Raw genomic sequence first — 13,458 nt, 5'->3', positions numbered from 1 at the left:
TGCTTGCACATTCGCTGTGTGACTGCATTTAATCTATTTAAACAGTCTTAAAAGGGATAGTTCACCCAAAAATTAAAAGCTAAAGCTAGCTCTGATATACACAAACATATACTGTACATCTTTCTCTCAACACTGGAGAGGTATGTGTGGTCATTTGTGAGTATTCTGGCTCTTTAAAACACTGAGGTTGTGTTCATCTCTTGGCCCAGAACTCTGAGCTGAGGCAGGGGAAAAAACATGAATTACTTACTGCAGAAGTCTCCAAGCTTGGCTCTGTCTGTATACCAACAAATGTCTGATCTTTTTAAAGCAAGTTATTGATGGAGTTTGCCATTTTTGGTTGCTTTTATACTATATCTTATATTAATGTGCTATAATTTGTAGGTTGATTGCCCCAAAATGTGGTGGGTGAGGAAATGTTGACAGAATTTTCATTTTTATAGTAGGTGAACCATCACTTAAACTGTTTTAGTGCTGATTCATTCTTGGCCTATAATCAAGGGGTGTTTGACCCTCTGACCTCCCTCTTCTGTCCTGGAAAACACATCTGCTTTAGGGGTCATCCAGCATTTTCCTTCTCTTTGAAGAGCTCCTTTGGTTCAACAGATCTGTGACCTCTCGGACCACCGGATAGTGCAATCCTCATGTGACACTGACATCTGTTGATGCTGTTGGTTTCAGGAGGAACAATTTGGGATGAAAGTATCACTACCTTTCTGATCCATTCAAACCCATAAATTCACTTTATAAACACTATAACAACACCATACATCCCCCCCTTAATTGATTCCCTTAATTGATTCCCAAAGGCAGACCAGATGAATGTCAGGGCAGACACATTTGGGATTCCTGCAACTTGGGAATGAGTTTCAGGATTTTCCGGGTGTGTCACTAGTTACAAGTGCTGTATGGTGATCATTTTTATCTGGGACTCTGAGACTTTTCTGCCTCCAGATGTTGAGTGTGTACTTAAATATGTTTCTTGGTAACATTTTCAAAGACAGAATCTCCCTGACAACCGATCTTATGATGTGGTTAGGTAAGGGGTGTGGTCAGTGCTGAATTAGAAGAAGAGATTGGGTGTTACGCACTATATCTATGCTCCACATTTAAAAAAATGCAATCAATTCAGAAATATTCGAAATTCAGACCCTCTTATTTCAAGTATGCACCTGATACGGTAGTATTTCATTCTCATTTTTTCATGTTTACAAGGGTCAAACAGAATGGTTTAAAATGAAATTTTTTGGAATGCTAAATATTTGTTCAAAATACCACAGAATTAATTTGTTTTACTGCTAGCTAGTTTCCAGACAGTCATTAAAGAAGGGAATGGGTGGTAAATAGAGAGAAATTCCTTGAGGGTCCCTCCCCTGTGGTTTGTTATGTGCACAATCTGAAGAATGTGTGTATGGGCGTCTGCCAAACCCACAACCACAACCCCCTTACACCAGTCTATACGGTAATACCGTTTGATTTACGACCTGGATTTGGCGACTAGTCGCAGGATACACAGCGCAGATTTTCTAATATTTTGTGGGTATTCAATAATGAATTGCTCACACAGAATGGAATTTACAGAAATAAACTGTGAATTACTTTATTTAAAAGTGTGTGTCCAGGTCTTAAAATAATGTTTTGTTCCTACAATGATACCACAGTAAGGGGCCATTCACATCAAACGTTTTACATAGTCTTCACGGTCTTTAAAATGCTTTTTAAATTGTTTTCGGTTGCACCACATTTACTGTTTTTTATTCAGCATCTTGGGCAGAAGCACAAAATTTCTTTTAGATGCTGTGTCAAGATAAAAATAACTTCAACTTTGATAAACGCATCACGAGATACCTGCATTTGTCTCTATTCGTGGCACTGCGTCTAGCTCAAGGGCGCATTTGATGTGAACAAACCCTTAAAAAATATATTAAAGCGCTAATGAGACATCTGCATTCTTCTGGATTCATGGCACTGTGTCCAGGTTTTTTTTTTTTTTTGTGCAAGGTCGCGTTTGGTGTGAACAGCCCATAAGATGTTCGCAGTGAATACAAATTTTCATATTGCGAATACAGAGACAATTTTCATATTGATTTGTTGTTTTATTTTTGTTTTTGAACAGCAGCCATATCACCCTGTAGCTCAAGACCCGTTGCCCACTGAAGCTAAGCATGTTTTGAGTCTGGCCAGTACCAGGATGGAAGACCTCCTGGGGAAAACTAAGTTTGCTACTGGAAAAGGTGTTAGGGAGGCCAGCAGGGAGTGCTTACCCTGCATTCTGTGTGGGTCCTAATGCCCCAGTATAGTGACAGAGACATAAGAGACAGTGACAAAGTTACCATCCTTTGGATGAGACTTTAATCTGAGGCCCGGACTCTTTGTTGTCATTTAAAATCCCAGGGCACTTCTAGTAAAAGAGTAGGTGTGTAATCCCGGTGTGCTGGACAATTTCCCCCCATTGGCCCTTCTCAATCATGGCCTCCTAATAATCCCCATCTGTAAATTGGCTCTATAACTCTACTCTCTCCTCACCACCATTAGCTAGTGTGTGGTGAGCGTACTGGCACACTATGGCTGCCATTGCATCATCCAGGTGGAGTTTGAGGAGTGTCCCCTGTTCACTGTGTGATTCGCTTTGTGTGTGGTGTCCGAAAAAGTGCTATATAAATGCAACATTCTTTCATTCATTATTTTAGATTAATTATACATGTAATTTATTACAGTTATGTCACAAATATTTTTTTGTTTTAATTATGTTAGTCTTAACAACTGTAATAATTTAGGCAGTTTTGTAGATTTAAGAGATTTAGGAGCCTGTTGTTTGTCTCCAAGCAGAGTCACGAGGATACGTGGACAGCATGATGCTCACGTCCATGTCATCAGATGGACAGAAGATGTTTGGATCCATGCACTCAATCTCCACCCCCAGCCCATTAGTCAATACAGGCAGGTATTGTCAATCAAAACAGCAACCAATCAAAACCTAATCCTGTCTCACATCAAAGCTGCACTGCAATAAATCTTTATTTTTCATCAGTATGTGTATATCTACAGTTGAAGTTGGAAGTTTACAGACACCCTAGCCAAATACATTTAAACTCAGTTTTTCGCAATTCCTGACATTTAATCGCATTTCCTGTCTTAGGTCAGTTAGGATCACTACTTTATTTTAAGAATGTGAAATGTCAGAATAATGGTTGAGAGAATGATTTATTTAAGCTTTTATTTCTTTCATCACATTTCCAGTGGGTCCATAGGCGGAAATCGCCAGGGGGTCGGGGGGGTCAGGACCCCCCCATCTGAGGGTTGTCCCCCCCTAAAATATCATTAAAATATGTGTACTGTAAATAATATAATGATATATTCTTAAAATAATTGTTTAACAAATAAAATAATACAAATGCAAACGGGGCAACAACAAAAAAAACCTTGGTGTCCCCTTCAAAAATTGCTCTTGAGAATTGTTATGTTTATTGTCCCCCCCAACATTTTGATGAAATTTTCGCCCCTGAGTGGGTCACACATTTACATACATTTTGTTAGTATTTGGTAGCATTGCCTTGGGTTAAACGTTTTGGAAAGCCTTCTACAAGCTTCTCATAATAAGTTGCTGGAATTTTGTCCCATTCCTCCAGACAGAACTGGTGTAACTGAGTTAGGTTTGTGGGCCTCCTTGCTCGCACATGCTTTTTCAGGCCTGCCCACAATTTTTTCTATCAGATTGAGGTCAGGGCTTTGTGATGGCCACTTCAATATCTTGACTTTGTTGTCTTTAAGCCATTTTGCCAAAACTTTGTAGGTATGCTTGGGGTCATTGTCCATTTGGAAGACCCATTTGCAACCAAGCTTTAACTTCTTGGCTGATGTCTTGAGAGTGCTTCAATATATCCACATAATTTTCCTTCCTTACGATGCCATCTATTTTGTGAAGTGCATCAGTCCCTCCTGCCGCAAAGCACTCCTACAACATGATTCTGCCACATGCATGCTTCACGATTGGGATGGTGTTCTTCGGCTTGCAAGCCTCAACATTTTCCCTTTAAACATAACGATGGTCATTATGGCCAAGCAGTTAAATTTTCATTAGTTTCATTAGACCAGAGAAAATTTCTCCATAAAGTAAGATCTTTTTCCCCATGTGCACTTGCAAACTGTAGTCTGGCTTTTTTATGGCAGTTTTGGAACAGTGGCTTCTTCCTTGCTGAGCAGCCTTTTAGTTTATGTCGATATAGGACTCGTTTTACTGTGGATATAGATACTTGTTTACAAGTTTCCTCCAGCATATTCACAAGATCCTTTGCTGTTGTTCTGGGATTGATTTGCACTTTTCGCACCAAACTACGTTCATCTTTAGGAGACAGAATGCGTCTCCTTCCTGAGCGGTACGATGGCTGCGTCCTGAGCAGTATGATGGCCCTTGTTTTTATACTTGCATACTGTTGTTTGTACTGATGAACGTGGTACCTTCAGGCATTTGGAAATTGCTCCCAAGGATGAACCAGACTTGTGGAGGTCCACAATTAATTTTTTCTGAGGTCTTGGCTGATTTATTTGGATTTTACCATGATGTTAAGCAAAGAGGCACTGAGTTTGAATGTAGGACATCCACAGGTACAGACTCCAATTAGCCTATCAGAAGCTAATTGTCTAATTGTCTAAAGGCTTGACATATTTTCTGGAATTTTCCAAGCTACTTAAAGGCACTGTTAACTTAGTGCATGTAAACTTTTGACCCACTGGAATTGTGATATAGTCAATTAAAAGTGAAACAATCTGTCTGTAAACAATTGTTTAAAAATTATATATTTTTTTTGTTACACATAAAACAAGAAAACAAAATTGCCAGTGGGCTAAAAAATAAAAGCTTTATTCAAGATCTGAAAACAAACATAATTTTCTTACACTGTTTATGTAAATGCATCTTGTTTTAAGGACGGATAGATATTTATACTGACAAAAATACTGATTAAGAAAATTTATTTTTATTCACTGTAACATTCCAGTAACAAAAGGCTACATGTGTGGTCTGATTTTGTCTAAATGTTGGCTATATTTAACAGTGTATATACACGGTGGGGCGTGATTGTCTATGGACAGGATATTTCAGATAACCCTCCTCCGTTTCCTCCTATCCGTGTAGCCCCACTCCATCTCATTCCTGGTTAGAGGGCGGCTCCAGCACTCCCCTGAGTCACTACACCCCCCAGCCCTCCCCACCCCTCACCCTGTCTTCCCCAAACTCCCACAGCCCCCCACAGGGGGCTCCCCGGAGCCTGATGTCTCTGGATGTCGGGGGACTGGAGAGCAGCCTGCTGGAGGCAGTGGAGGAACTGGAGGCCTTGTGTCTAGATGTGGCTCAGCCTCCCCTTATACCACTGAAGAGGAGAGGAACAGACGGGCCAGAGACAATGCTCAGTTCCCCATTCAGCAGGGGTGGAATCAGTGGGTCTTTTGTCAGTCATAATTCCTCACCTACTAGATCTACACCGAGTCCAGGTTAGGAGTGTCACTTTCTATAAGCATGCACACACGCATGCACACACACACAAATATATAGTCACTTCTGCAACCTTATATAATGTTGTGGTATAATGTGTATTTTTATTTTTTTTGCAGATTTCCTGGCCAGTAAACCTGAAAATGTTAAGTTCGTTCAGGATACAACAAAGTTCTGGTACAAGCCGGACATTTCCAGAGAGCAAGGTAAGGATGTCCGAGGGTATTCTCAATAGATCTTAGGCCACGTCCACAGTAATCTGTTTGAAACGTATATAAAGTTTGAAACCTCCGTTTTCAGTTGTCTGAGGTCATCATTTTCCAAAGTATCCAGTTATAGAGAGTGTTTTTGAAAGTCTTAATTTTTGTGGGTGGAAAATACCATTCCAGTGTGGATGAGTACAGTGGCCAAGAAGTACACAACACAACCAAATAAGCAAAGCATATAAAAGCTGAAAACATAATGGAAATAAGCCACAACACAATGGAAAATCTACAGCACAGCAAAATTAACAGAAAATAAATATTTTTTAAACACTTCATTTTAAAGTCTCAATGCATGAGAGATCATGAGGCTGCTTGGAAGTTGCAGAGAGCTGCTCGTCCCACTGCAAGTCTCTACAAGAGACCATTGACCGCGGAACAGAGCATTTTCCCTGAGCACTTTGCTGCCCGAGCGGGGACTACAGCCTGCATACAGTCAATTTCGGCGGGAGCAGGACACCTTATAAGCGCTGTTATAAGAATAGCTGCAAGTACTGTGACATTCCACACCTATTCCAGGACGGATTCTAGCAAATGTTGCTGCAGCAATAAGTAAAGTGTTTTTATAAATATTTTTTTGCTGATAATTTTGTTGTGCTGTGTCTTTTTAATTTCGTCATGTTGCAGCTTTTGTGTGTGTGTGTGTGTGTGTGTGTGTTGTGACATATTTCTGTTATTTTGTACTTCATTTTCCTGTGCTGTGGTTTGCTAATTTGGTTGTGTTGTTCCCTCGGCTGCCGTAGATGAGAGGCAAAATGTAGCAAAATAAATGCATTTTCAAATGAAGACGAATTAGTGTGGATGTTGCTTTAAGTCAGAATAGACCGTAGATGTTCATGCAAACAAAAAAAACTAAATGCAAAATAATGTTATGCGCTGGATTGTGCAGCAGCAGTGGCTCTGGAAATGTGACCAAAACTTCATTTCTCATTGGGCAGACAGTTTTCTTTGTCTACTGAAGAAAAAAAATCATACTTCTCTTCCTAAAAATAGCTTCACTCTATCAGTGGACTAATTTTCGTGCCCACTGTTGAAAGGTCCCAAGAAATCCATTGTTCATATCCAAAACCTTGAATATTAGGTCTTGATGTGAATAGGTCTTTAAGATCATAGGTCACATCTAATGTTCTCAATCCATGTTTTTCAATGATTTCTGGCCACTGGTAATTTGCAGAAAGACATATTTTCAATGTTTCATTGGCTGAATGATCAACATTCAAGTTTACAGCAGTGTCACACACAGTATGTACTGTATTTCTGTTTTACACAGCTTTGCTTTCAATCGATCAAATTAAATAATACAATAATAATTGCTCCAGCTAAGGTCAAATGTATAAGCGAGCATTAGTGCTTCTTCATTTACTTTTCATGTCTTCATTGGTTAAACTGACAGCAGAATGCCTCTGTTTTCTTCTCCCACTTAATTACTGTAGCGATCGGCATTCTCAATGACAAAGAGCCAGGCTCTTTCATCATCAGAGACAGTCACTCATTCAGAGGAGCTTATGGATTGGCCATGAAGGTGGCCACACCCCCACCCTCCGTTCTACAGCAAAGCAGAAAAAGTAAGAAAATGCCACAGTCATGAAGAATAACTATGTAAACTGAGCATGCTGTTACAGTCTGAATGAACAACTCCTTGAATGAACAATGGTGAAATATTGGGTGAAGTTTCAGTAGGGTGGCACAAGGCGGCTGCAACCCCCCGGTCAACAACTCTGTGGGCGTTCTCATTTGGAATCACCACCTTCTTGCACATATTTTTACATCCATGTCCACATGTCTTATAAATATCATTAATGCATTCATAATTAACAATAGTTTTATATGTGATATTTCCTATCTCTGCACAGAGGGGGACCTGTCCAATGAGCTTGTGCGACACTTCCTGATCGAATGCACACCGAAAGGTGTGCGGTTAAAAGGCTGTCCTAATGAACCATATTTTGGTAAGAATCTGTTTAAGTCTGCATGAATGTTAATAGTCTCACCCTATAGAAATGTTCATTTCACAGTCATGATCTCCCTCTAGTGGCAGTAAAAAGAATATATATATATATATATATATATATATATATATATATATATATATATATATATATATATATATATATATATATATATATAGATCAATGTATTTCAGGAATTTCTTCTTTTTAAAGTTCTTAGCAATTAAACTATTTAAACAAAAGTGTATCGTTTACAGGTATGTGTTCTGTATCCTTGTATGTGCAGGAAGTCTCACAGCATTGGTGTGCCAACATTCAATCACATCTTTGGCGTTACCTTGCAGACTCATCATCCCGAGCAGAGGTACTTACCAATATTTGTGTTTATCTGTGTGTGTTTCTTGTTTCTAGTTTTTTCCCCATGCTGAGCCCTTTTTTATCTAGACCCTCTAGAGGAGCTGAATGAATCTCAAACACAGTCTTCTACAAACTCTGCAGCAGAGCTACTGAAACAGGGAGCAGGTAACTTAGAGTTTTGTGAACTGTGTCTGCATGTAATATTACATTGAAAATGCTTATTCTGTTGATACTAATCCATGTGTATCTGTGTGTGCTGTTTAGCGTGTAACGTGTGGTTCCTGGGCAGCGTGGAGCTGGAGTCTTTGACAGGAGTTCAGGGTGTTCAAAAGGCCACGACTGTGATCTTCAGTATGGATCCACCACCCACATCCACCATTGTTCACTTTAAAGTGTCCGCACAGGGAATTACACTCACAGACAACCAGAGGAAGTGAGTGTTTCTCTTTTTTGAACACACACATATTTACAATTTCATCCCTTTTACAACAGTGAGGTTGAGTAAAGTCATGTTCTGCAAGTAAAGATCCAGTTTGTTTTATCCATAGAGAAACAGAGTTTTAACGATAACATAAGGCTTTCAAAGGCAGACCTACCATGACAGATATGTGGCAGTTGAGTGATTTTACAATATATGCTTCAGTAATAGCCACAAGTTGTTGTGATTTTCAGTTCATATTGAAATGAAAATTGTGTTTAAAGCTACACGATGTAACTTTTGGCCCTCTATCGGTTGAAGCATTGAACTGCAAGTTACTGGCACGCTGTAATTAAAAGAATAAATTCTGATGATTTGAAATGTACCCTGTAACCATGGATACAGATGATCAACTTATCAGATCGAATGTCACTAACAACAACAAAACTCGCTCCCTCCACTAAACTAACTAACTAACTAACTAACTAACTAACTAACTAACTAACTAACTAACTAACTAAAGGAAGAAAAAGATGGATATCCAAAAAATATGTCTTATCAGCAGGTACTGAAGTAGCGAATTTTTCGCTGTCGTATTGACTTATTAAAAACAATTGTTTTGGAAATAAATAATGTTACAAAAGTTAGACATAACGATTGCTAGTCATATCATAAAGTCAAAAACAACGGAAACTATTATCAGAGATAGTTTAGTAGAGACGGGCCACTATAATAATGAATGGGAGAAATTGGAACGCCCAACCAAGAAGCTCTAGCGCACAATGGTCAACGGATGTAGAAAGGAATTCCCGCCTTACAGATAAAAGAGCCAATCATCTTAAAGATACAGACATCACCTTTTAATCAACTCGCTAACGCGCATGTGCATTAGCTATAATAGCCAGGAAAATTGTGTGTTTTAGCATAAAATGAGGTGAAGAAGCACAATTTATGATTCCAATATTATTACATTTTATTGCTGATTTGAAATATGTTCTTTGATTATAATCTTACCAACCGTTTTGGAGATTTTGGTCTTTATCCATTCAAGTAGATAGGAGCTGCACTGTCATGACTGGAAATAGCCTCCTGAGAGCATTCCAGAGATGGCTGGCAGTGGACTGACTTGCTAGAAAGACTTTGCTATTATATTTTAGCAAGGTAATAACTGGTTTAGAGATTGGCATTGTTTCCAGCATAACGTCACCAGACATATACACACAACATAGGAGCTCCAGACCTTCTTTTCTTTATTTACAGACATGACGTAATTACGCATGGATAACTGACGGATGTATGCAATTCCATCCCGACAGCTCTAAAATATAAAGAATTATTTGGCTTACCATAGTGAATCGGGGTAAGGCAAATACATGGTTTGGAAGATGGATTGTTGATCATGTACATTTACATGGATGTACTTGATCATGAATGAAATTTTGTTAATTTCTTTCAAAAAAATCTTACATAGTATAGCTTTAATTGTGAAAAATTTCCACTACCTGGTATTTTGATCTATAGATTGGGCAAGGGAATGTCTTTTCATTGGACTGGGAGGGGGGTGTCAAAAGTTCCTGGGAGGCACAAGGAATTTGTCCCTCTTTTAAACCCGATCATGCCATGAAAACATGCACCTTTCAGTGACCTGCAGTCACTCTCATAAAGCATGGCGAATTATGTCATTGATTGTTGTTTAATGTTTACCCAGATAACAAAATTATTTTGGCCCGAATCTGGCTGCATTCCACCTGGAAGTTTGGCCCACATACCACATGTATGCAAACAAAAATCCAATCGTTGGCCCGAAAGCCACTCAGCCAGTGCAGGCCGTATCCATCCTATACAGTTTTGTTTGTAAAGTTAGAGCTAAAAACTGTGCATGCATGTAAACTTAAAAAAAGTTGTTCTTGTTTCTTATTGTTGTGTTATCGTGTGCATCCAGGTTGTTCTTTAGGAGACACTATGCCATCAACACTGTGATATTCTGTGCCCTGGATCCTCAGGACAGGAAGTATGTAATGCACACACAATCAAAACCCTAATCAAAACTACCTTGTATTTTATCTTCCTCCGAATCGCCTTTTCCTATATTACAGTTCTGCACTCTGCACACGTGTTGAATGCTTTTCCTTCACTATTCGGTTCAAATTGTAAAGTTATGTAAAGAAATTCATGCATACACACAACTTATATTTTTCTACAAGATGAATTTCAATCATTCCCAAGCCTTTATAATAAAAAGTCTTTATGATCATGAGAAACAGACATTCAGTTTGGTGTGTACTATAAGTAGTGTGTTGTGATAAATGTGTTTCTGTATGATGTTCTGACTTCAATGCTTTGTTTTTTTAGGTGGATGCGAGATGGCTGCACAGCTGCAAAGTGAGCCTACATCACATTCTCACTCTCCATGTAGTTTTTTTAATAAACCAACCACAATTGCACCTGAAATTGACATGCAGAGATCACTATGCATTTTCGTTTGTATGGAAAAGGACAGTTTTGATATTAACTCCTTTTGTGTCCAGTGTATCAGTGTAAGGGGGCATGTTCTAAATGGCACTTAGTGGCTTGTGTGTGTACATTCATTTATTTGTGTGTGTGTGTATCTAATAGGATTTTTGGCTTCATCGCGAGGAAAAGTGGAAGCAGCACAGAAAATGTGTGTCACTTGTTTGCCGAACACGACCCTGAACAGCCCGCCAGTGCCATTGTAAACTTTGTCTCCAAGGTGATGATTGGCTCTCAGAAGAAATAGAAAAAATTGACACTCCTTATTACATGCAGAGATTCCTGCAGAACTGCTGTCACTATAAAAAAGCCATGGAAGCTGGCATGGCTTCAAATCACAAGCAGGCAAACAAACATCGGAGACTTCTGTGTTCTGACACATTTTCCTTCACAGTTCCTTCAGTGATTTTACTTACTGATGGGATTCGATCAGTGATTGTGATCAGACAGTACACATCAGTATGATCATCAATGAAACTATGAATCCTCCCTGTTTTTGGAAAATATACATTCCAAAGATTTAATGTCTTACTGTTGCATCACTTAGCACGTCCAGTAGGGGGAGCCACATTTCTAAAATTCTTTCACTTAAACAGAGTCAGTCATTATTTACAATTCTATTTCATAATGCTAGTGACACAGACATGATACACTTCACACTAGGGGGAAAGACATTTAATTGGATTTTAAATTCAACAAAATATTTTTACAGTTTCATTTCAAGTTTTTCTGATGTTCCTGTTAATTTTTCTTTCCATCTGAACTAGCTGATCTGTTTTGGATGATTTTGGATGTGTCCAAAAACGATGGAGGTGTAACTGCGGATCATTTTCTTTGTTGTGTCTCGGCACATATCCATATGTTGACCAAAGAGCTCAATGTTTTTCTTTTAATTGACAATTTTTATTTCTTTGATTTTTTATATAAATGTGTGTACATTATCAGATATCCCTTTTACATTTTTACAGTTACAAATATTTAGTACATTTTTTGTCTATCTTTGTATTTCTTTGTTTATATGGGGTGAGCTAACATTTACAGTCAATAAGTGGTTGCCTTTAAAAACCATATTGACTTTGACGTTGTTTATATATTTCAAAATATTTATCATATTACTCATATTCTGTGTATAGCCTGCTCATTTTTTACACATATACATGGCATGAGTGTTCAGTTAATGAATAGCACTCTTTAAAAAAACTTCTTATTTGACTAATCACATTATGTGAGGTGTGCAACGTGACATTAAATGGGCAATGGCTATTACAGTTCACTGATTTAACCATAACAGATTATTTTACTGAACAAGTGTGTAAATGCTTTTCATAAGGTGGAAGTGAAAAGTTTCACATGGGACTCATCTGAAGTAGACATAAATATGTAAACTGTGCATGTGCCAGACTTTACTGTGCAAGGACCACATTCTGGAAAAGCTGTTCTGTGGCGGGACTTGCTTTCTATAACGTTTCTTGTCCTGCCTAACTATTTTGGTTTATTTGTAAATTAATATTTTATTTACTGTAATATACATGCACAGATTACAATAAAGAAAATGTATGGTACTAAATGTTTGTTATGAAATTACGTCTATCATGAGCTGCCATTAGCATGCCAGTATTTTGAGCTGCACTTTAAGGCCAAAAACATTCAACGAAAGTATGCAAATGCAGATGCAATAGCTCTGCCAATGCAAAACAAGTACCTTCTCAATGTGTTATTGCATAATTGTGGTGGTAACAAACCCCAGTCCTCAAAGAGCCAATAAAGTTACCTTAAAATGTCTGCACCATTAAACCAGATGTGTTATTCTGTTATCTATTTAATAACATGTTTGGCAGTTTAACTAACACAATTTTGTTCAAGTTTCTTTTGAAGACTTACTTTAGAAGAAGACAGATTGAGTCTGCCCACTATAGTGACACTTGTTGCAATGCTGAGAATACAACGTACAATCACTCTGGAGCCATAGGAAAATTACATCCTGACTGAGCTGATTAGCTGGTGGTACCATAAGGACTGTGGAGAAGAGGGACTTCCATTTTGCACTTTAAAAAAAAAAGTACATCTACTATAATCTAATTAAATATTTGCTATATATTTGGCTTGCAATATATTTAGTCCGGATACAAGGCTTTTAAATGGCTGTCAATGGAGAAAGATGCATTTTTGGCCTAGATGTTGTAGTTACAACATCTGCAAGCAGAGGCTGAGTGGGCATTGTGAACCAACCAAACCTTGACCCCTTCCTTGCACCAAACCATCTCTTTCATTCAAAAGTAGCCATGTATTTCTGACTAAAACATTTTTGGAAAGCAATGCATGAATCACAAAAATGTAATTTGTTATTGTGAATGCTTTATCAGGGGTCATGCATCAGTCGAGCAACTGTCAATGAGATTTAATAGGAAAGTTAATGGATCTCTCCAGGTATTAAAGACATTCTTGGGGCTGTCACAGGGACAAGTATCA

General features: G+C 38.3%; 1 protein-coding gene across 1 annotated transcript in view; it reads left to right on the top strand.

Annotated features, from left to right (window-relative positions):
* LOC127623901 (tensin-4-like) overlaps window positions 1-12,772 on the top strand; it is a 48,831-nt gene extending 36,059 nt beyond the window's left edge. Inside the window, exons 7-17 of the mRNA XM_052098496.1 lie at window positions 2,830-2,944; window positions 5,135-5,490; window positions 5,611-5,697; window positions 7,188-7,319; window positions 7,608-7,703; window positions 7,990-8,067; window positions 8,148-8,225; window positions 8,325-8,493; window positions 10,421-10,489; window positions 10,831-10,860; window positions 11,095-12,772. Coding sequence (XP_051954456.1) covers window positions 2,830-2,944; window positions 5,135-5,490; window positions 5,611-5,697; window positions 7,188-7,319; window positions 7,608-7,703; window positions 7,990-8,067; window positions 8,148-8,225; window positions 8,325-8,493; window positions 10,421-10,489; window positions 10,831-10,860; window positions 11,095-11,236 — 1,352 coding nt within the window. The 3' untranslated portion in view covers window positions 11,237-12,772. The remainder of the gene's footprint in view (window positions 1-2,829; window positions 2,945-5,134; window positions 5,491-5,610; window positions 5,698-7,187; window positions 7,320-7,607; window positions 7,704-7,989; window positions 8,068-8,147; window positions 8,226-8,324; window positions 8,494-10,420; window positions 10,490-10,830; window positions 10,861-11,094) is intronic.
* Window positions 12,773-13,458: the final 686 nt, after the last annotated feature.

This window comes from Xyrauchen texanus, chromosome 30, assembly GCF_025860055.1.
Source record: "Xyrauchen texanus isolate HMW12.3.18 chromosome 30, RBS_HiC_50CHRs, whole genome shotgun sequence".
Classification (NCBI taxonomy): domain Eukaryota; kingdom Metazoa; phylum Chordata; class Actinopteri; order Cypriniformes; family Catostomidae; genus Xyrauchen; species Xyrauchen texanus.
Note: the sequence above shows the minus strand (reverse complement) of the source record. Positions and strands in the feature narration are given on the sequence as shown.